This window comes from Pundamilia nyererei, unplaced genomic scaffold, assembly GCF_000239375.1.
Source record: "Pundamilia nyererei isolate P.nyererei 1_Seehausen unplaced genomic scaffold, PunNye1.0 scaffold00472, whole genome shotgun sequence".
Classification (NCBI taxonomy): Eukaryota; Metazoa; Chordata; class Actinopteri; order Cichliformes; family Cichlidae; genus Pundamilia; species Pundamilia nyererei.
The window spans coordinates 178,097-184,649 of record NW_005187873.1 but is presented as its reverse complement, the minus strand read 5'-3'; the positions used below and the strand labels follow the sequence as shown (position 1 = coordinate 184,649).

Genomic DNA, 6,553 nt, shown 5'->3' with positions numbered 1-6,553 from the left:
CAACATGCTTCTAGTCATAATTTTTGAAAAACGCATAGACAGTTTTTCACCCTCTGGGGCCTAATGGGAGATTCATGGTACCATGTTTATATCTCTTTGGGTAGGTATTTGGCTATGCTAAGGGAAGGAATACACAAGCATGACTAAGGTCATCACTGATAATGACTTAGAACTCACAGAGTTAGATATAAATGACTTCCCAATGCTTGGATGCAATGCCATTAGCATATAAGTAGCAATGGCAAGCAAGCAATTGCTAGCTAGCCAATTAACTGCCAGCAATAGCACTGTCTCACACGATGCTTAAATTAGACGTCTTCTCAGTCAACTGAGAGATGTCACTCTCGTTTATCTATAAGTATGAAGCTACAATTGAGAAACAAAATTAGCTTAACACAAATGTACAAATAAATGCAGTCAAGAAGAAAAGGCTAGATGAAAAGTCTAAAAGTTGAAAATCTAGTCTACAGAGAAATCAAAAGCTGACTAATTGAAATCTCAAACTACATCTTTAACAAATGTTACAATTGGTTTTAGTACACAACTGCCCAAGAAACAATAATTTATCACCTTTGACTTATGAACTGGTACCTGGATTAAACAAGTAGTAGTAGTGTTACTTGTTGTTCTGCTAAGATAAAGCTCATTGCCTCTGAGCTATAATTTCATACTTATTACACATGTACAAGATTTTTTTTAAAAATCTGATTCTCAGCATTACTCTTTAATGAATCCTGTTATTTCTTGCATTAGCAAAAAAGACACCCAACAATGAACACAATAAAAATGGTCCCTGATTTAACTATTATTATTTCTGTGCCCATTACCACAATATTGAAAAATAGAACTAAAAAAAACTTTAGGTGTTGTCACTTTAAATGATTGGTTTATGTAAAAATTCACTACAATTAGATAAATTGGCTTTGTTTTAAAAGTAACAATGTTACTTTAACTACTTTTATGAATCAAAGTGACATAAACGGTTCTGTGTAGTAAAAAGCTGAAGAAAACATAGAAAGTAAGGTGATCCAGTACCTTTTGCTTTTGATATATATTTACAGTATAGAAGCCACACATGTAAGAGTACGAAGGACAACAGTAAAGATACTTTGAGCTTGAGGCCACACTGGCACATGACTTACATGTGCCAAGGTTGTTGCAGTGTTAAATTGCAGTTGAGCATATGAAATATGCTTAAATTAAACCTTTGAAATATTTGTAATAGTTTTACCTTTTTTTTCTCCACCAAAAATGGTATATCTTAAGTTTTGGGTTGACAGTGGCGAAGAGCTGGTAGCAAAAATGCTGGTAAGTCAGTAAGATGTGCATTGTTTGCTAATAACATTGACAAACAATGTGTCTGTAATAATGAGGGGGGAGCTGAAAGAGTGGGTTTATCACATGCACACTGCCAATGTAAAACAACACCATTCAAGTGACCACATGGGAAGAACACCACATAGGAAAGATGTTTTCCAAGTAAGAAGTTGGGAGCTGAGGGTTACATGGATATCCGGTGTGGGTGCAAAACCAAGCTGTGATAATTGGGAACAAATGTATGCAGTCCATAATGTGACAGAAAATGTCGAGAGTGATTGGTAGAGCACATAGGACAGGGAACAAGTCCAACTGTCCAAAATAGAAGCGGTAAAAAGAAGTCATGTAGCTTCACATTTGTCTCACACTTCAATGTGGACTTCTTTGGCTGGTGGTGTTTCTTTTAATGAGCCAGAGATGGCATAGAACCTGCAGAGATGTGAACATATGATAGAATAGTCAGACCAAAAAAGCTCACCAATATACAAGCAAAAAATAAAAATTGTGAAGCAAACCTTTAAGTATAAAACTTTTAAACTATCTAAGGTCATTGTTTACCAGTAGGGTTGGCTTCGGTTTGGTTAATGTCCACTTTTCTGTCAATTTGAAACACCCAAATGCAAAAGGTTTCAACAATAAAAACTATAATCAAAAGATTTGGGATATTATCTGAAAGTTTAACTAGCTTCTTTTAGCTGCCCCCAAGTACATAAGGGGGGCAGCTAAACAGGTAGTTCCACATATATGATCTGATTTTTTACACCAGATGCCCTTCCTGACGCAATCCCTAAAGGCTTGCGTCTCTACTTTATGAAATGTACCTATTTAGCATGTGGCTAAAATAAAACTCATTCCTAACCTTATAGAGGTTGCTCCAAAACCTAAGGCCCCAATCACACAAACCTAGAGGTCAGTGGGCAACCAGACCACCTAGAAACCACAGGTCACAAGAGAAAAATGAGTATTCCCTGACCAACTGTAAGTTGTTGCTAAAGGTTGCTTTTCTGTGTAGTGCTGTGAAATAGATTGCTATGACCTAGTCACTCAGGCCTAGAAACCAGTCACTGGCCCTCTAATAAGCACTGATTACTAGGGAAAAATCTAATGTTCCAGATGTGGCCAGCTGGCAGGTGATTGGGGGCGGTTCCTGTCACTACATGAAACTGGTCAAAAACAGAATACATTGCAAAAATCTCCCTGTGATTGTTTTGATCACTAGTAGTAGGTTGCTGAGGTTGCCCATAGTTGCTTGTACCCTTACCGCTGTAACCAACAAATTTCATAAGGTCCAACATTGATTTTCATGGTAAATGGTCTTCATGGTCTTTTGTTTCCAGTTTTCATCACATATTTCCAAGTTTCTTGCTGCTGCTTGCTGATTAGTTACTAAGTTTTACAGACAGGCTGGCATGGCATGGCAGACAGGCTGGTATGTGCCATGCAAACTATCATTGACAGCAATCCGCTAGTCACCAAAGCAATTGCAAGGAGATTTCAGGTGCACCATACTCTTTGATTTGGGATCTGGGATTTCTCCCAGTCAATGAATACACATTCTCTCCCAGTGACCGGAGGTTGCCAGAGGGTTGCTGACTAATCTCAAGGCCTCAGCATTAATCCTATATTTTGTGCTAAACACTTTTCTGGAAATAGTTTTGAGCACAGATTATTTTCTTTGAATCCTGATTGCCAAGGCTTTGTTCGACTCCAAAAGAGGTTTTTGAAAGGGTGAAATCCTATAACCATGATCTGTTCTGGGCTAAAGATTGTTTTCTAGCAGAAAGCATCAAGGAAAATTTTTCCCACTGCTAAAACATTTCAGAAAATGTCTTTATGTATGTATAAAGGCTAGTTTTACCTTGACTTTCTAAAATGCCTTTGTTTCTTCATAACCTTAAAACAGGAGGCTGAGATTTTCAGGTCCACAAGCTGGTAGATAATGGGATTGTACATTGCGGAGGATTTGGCCAGCAACGTAGGAACAACAGACACAGGGATGGGCACTGAGTCTGGCTCACCAAATGCTGACACCACTGACACCACTGCATAAGGGATCCAGGCTATCAAGAAGCCTGTGCAGATCACCATTGCCACCTGGACACAAAATTATATTCTGATCATAAATTTGGACTGAGTAGCACTCAAAAATCTTTGCTCTTTGTTCCACTTCCATGATCATTAATGTTGGACCTACCTTTGTCAGTTTCATCTCAAGGGTGTGGCTGTTTTTGATGCGTGCATCATAATGTGAAATTTCTTTAGCAGATGACTTGACCTTGAAGATGATCATAACATAAGAGAAGACAATCATCCCTGCAGGGAGTATAAGACAGAAGAACAAAATGGCCATGACGAAGCTCTGGCCAGACACTGAGGCTTGAGCCAACCACCAGTCCAGGGTACAAGAGGTCCCAAAGGGCTCCGGAGCATAATTTCCCCAGCCCACCAGGGGCATTGTGGCCCAGAAGGCTGCATACACCCATACAAAGGCCAGGCACAGGAACGCGTGGTGGCGTTTTAGCCATGCACCTAGGATTGGAGAAAGAAACCCCAAGACTAATGTTGGTTAAATGGTACATTTTGACTGCCAGACCAATTTTCTATGCCACAAGTGAAAAGGATTCAGAGCATTAGATGTAGTAAGAGACTTACAAAAATTCCTAGAAAAATACTGAGTATTAAAAAAAATAATCATCTGTAGTCAATGACTCTTCACATCAAAAGGTATGTTGTTGACATCAGTAAACAAAAAAAAAGTATTAAACTACTGTAGTGGAATATTTTAATTCTGGGATCTTACACATTTGTATTATTGTGTTTGACTATGAATGACTGAAAAGGAATTTAATTTAAAAGAATTACAATACAGTGTTATAACGGCTTAACTGTGGTTATAGGCTAATAACAAATACTATACTCTGGAGGCTAAAAGCCCCATCCCTTCACAAAGCAGTGCAGTGGAGTGCTGCGCTGTTTTGTTTCACAAAACACTGCAGGGATCAGATGATGGGGAGCCCCCCTTAATCTGATGTTTATGATGGGGGGTTCCCACACCATTATAGTAATGTACACTATAATAGTGTGGGAACTGAATGGAAATTAAAAAGTAACAGGAGCACTTACAGTAGATCATGAACCTAGATATTTGTGCAATACAGGCTTACAGATGTTTTGTTAGAGCATCATTTATGGCCTATAACTCATGTGAAGGTAAATCTAAACCTTGTCAAGAAATGGCCAGTGATTCAGGAATAACTCCTTTTATTAAATTGTGATCATTTAAATACGTAGTTATAGTCACAGGTTTGGATCTAGACTGCAGACCTATTCATATCTTTTTTACATGAAAATCAACAAATTCAGTGGTCCCTTGTTTATCATAGGAGTTACGTTCTAAAAAATAACCCGCGACAAGTGAAATCCGCGAAGTAGAGCCATTTTTTTACAATTATTATAGATGTTTTAAGGCTGTAAAATTCCTCACTACACACTTTATACACTTTTCTCAGACAGGCATGGAAATGTTCACACTTTTCACCCCAGGTGCCTTTGACGGTGAAAAACGTTTCGTTGACGTTGTGTTTGTTGGACATAAAACTTACAAACATACAGTACAGCACTTCAGAAACACACTGCTAGCGATCAAATATTTATGTAAATTTGACAAGCTGAACACATTCTGTACTGTACAGGAGACACAGCACGAGATTGATTGACAATGGTCTACAGCCAATCAGTACCCAGAACACCATGCGCTGTAAAACAAACCAACAAAAACAACATGCATAATTGCACAAAAAAAATCTGCGAAACAACGAGGCCGCGAAAGGTGAACCGTGTTATAGCGAGGGACCACTGTACATATTCCAGGTTTGCAACATCTGTACATGTTAAATGAAATTAGCATTGTAACTGTGACTGAAAGCATTTATTACAGTTATTTGCAGGGGGTCCATCATAAACACATTCAACAATAAACCTAATCAGAAACTTATATTACCTCAACCATATAAAAATTTACATTTTAAGAGGCTAAAGCTCAGAGCTAGTCACAAGCCAGCAGCCTCAGTATGAGAAAAAGATCAATTATAAAAAAAAATTACAGAGATAAAACGGAGAAAAAAGGATGGATGTCTTGTTATGTGGTGAATTTATAAGCATACTGGTGAATTTATAAGCATACTGGAAAATTAAGTAAGTACCTGGTGGTTGCATCTGCTTTTGTTTGGTTAGGTAAAATCTGTCGAATAAGATTCAAGCAACAGCCACTCATTTTCTGTTCATTTTTTTTTTGTACGTCTTTTTGTATGTTTACAGGGGTGGCTGTAGCTCAGGCGGCAGAGCAGGTCACCCACTGCTCGGAAGCTTGGTGGTTCGATTCCTGGCTTACCCCTAGTCTGCATGCCAAATATCCTTGGGCAAGATACTAACCCCATGTTGCTCTCCCAGTCAGGGTATTTTTAATTCTGAGATACTGGCAAAATACTTTGGTTCCCTTTAAAGTATGTAAGTGTATATGAACATCTGATTTTTATGAAAATTTGCTGAGTTGTTAGTTACGCACCATATCGGAGATGGCAAATCTTGAGATACCGGTCCAGGCTGACCACAGTCATTGTGATGAGGCTCCCACATCCAAAGAAGAAGCCTGCCCAGCCATAGAATCGACATCCCTCCCAGCCAAACAGCCAGCGGTGGGATAAACTAGACACAATGAAAAAGGGCTTTCCTGTCACTGTGAGGAAAAAAAATAGGAGACAGAGTAGAAGGAGAAGTGAAAGGGAAATGGAACAGAAAAAGAGAGTGTGTGGGCAGAGAAAAAGGATGAAGACAAAGATCATAAAAGAAGGTAGTGTTGGAGTGGGATGGGACAAAGAGAAATATTTGGTTGAAAATGGTAAACAGACAACATGTAGCATATTGAAACATACATTCTATTTTTTCAGGGAGAAAACCTTGTGGAACATATCACAACAGAGCTAAATAGCTGCAGATCAGAAACATGACTGGATGTAGGAGAGCAAAAGATAGAAGAAACTGCTTGAAGCAATGTTGAATGCAAGTAGTATTGGTGCCCCTCAAGGATGTGTCCTCTCACCACTACTGTTCTCCCTCTACACTAACGACTGCACCTCCAAGAACTCGGCTGTCAAACTCCTAAAGTTTGCAGATGACACCACTGTCATTGGCCTCATTCAAGATGGTGATGAGTCTGCATACCGGCAAGAAGTTGAGC

At 38.9% G+C, this 6,553-nt stretch overlaps 1 protein-coding gene across 1 annotated transcript in view; it reads right to left on the bottom strand.

Annotated features, from left to right (window-relative positions):
• Positions 1–1,671: 1,671 nt before the first annotated feature.
• opn5 (opsin 5) overlaps positions 1,672–6,553 on the bottom strand; it is a 67,213-nt gene continuing 62,331 nt past the window's right edge. The window contains exons 5-8 of the mRNA XM_005753862.1: positions 5,882–6,052; positions 3,512–3,846; positions 3,176–3,411; positions 1,672–1,746 (exon numbers count right to left, since the gene is read on the bottom strand). Of these exons, the coding sequence (XP_005753919.1) occupies positions 1,680–1,746; positions 3,176–3,411; positions 3,512–3,846; positions 5,882–6,052 (809 nt within the window). The 3' untranslated portion in view covers positions 1,672–1,679. The remainder of the gene's footprint in view (positions 1,747–3,175; positions 3,412–3,511; positions 3,847–5,881; positions 6,053–6,553) is intronic.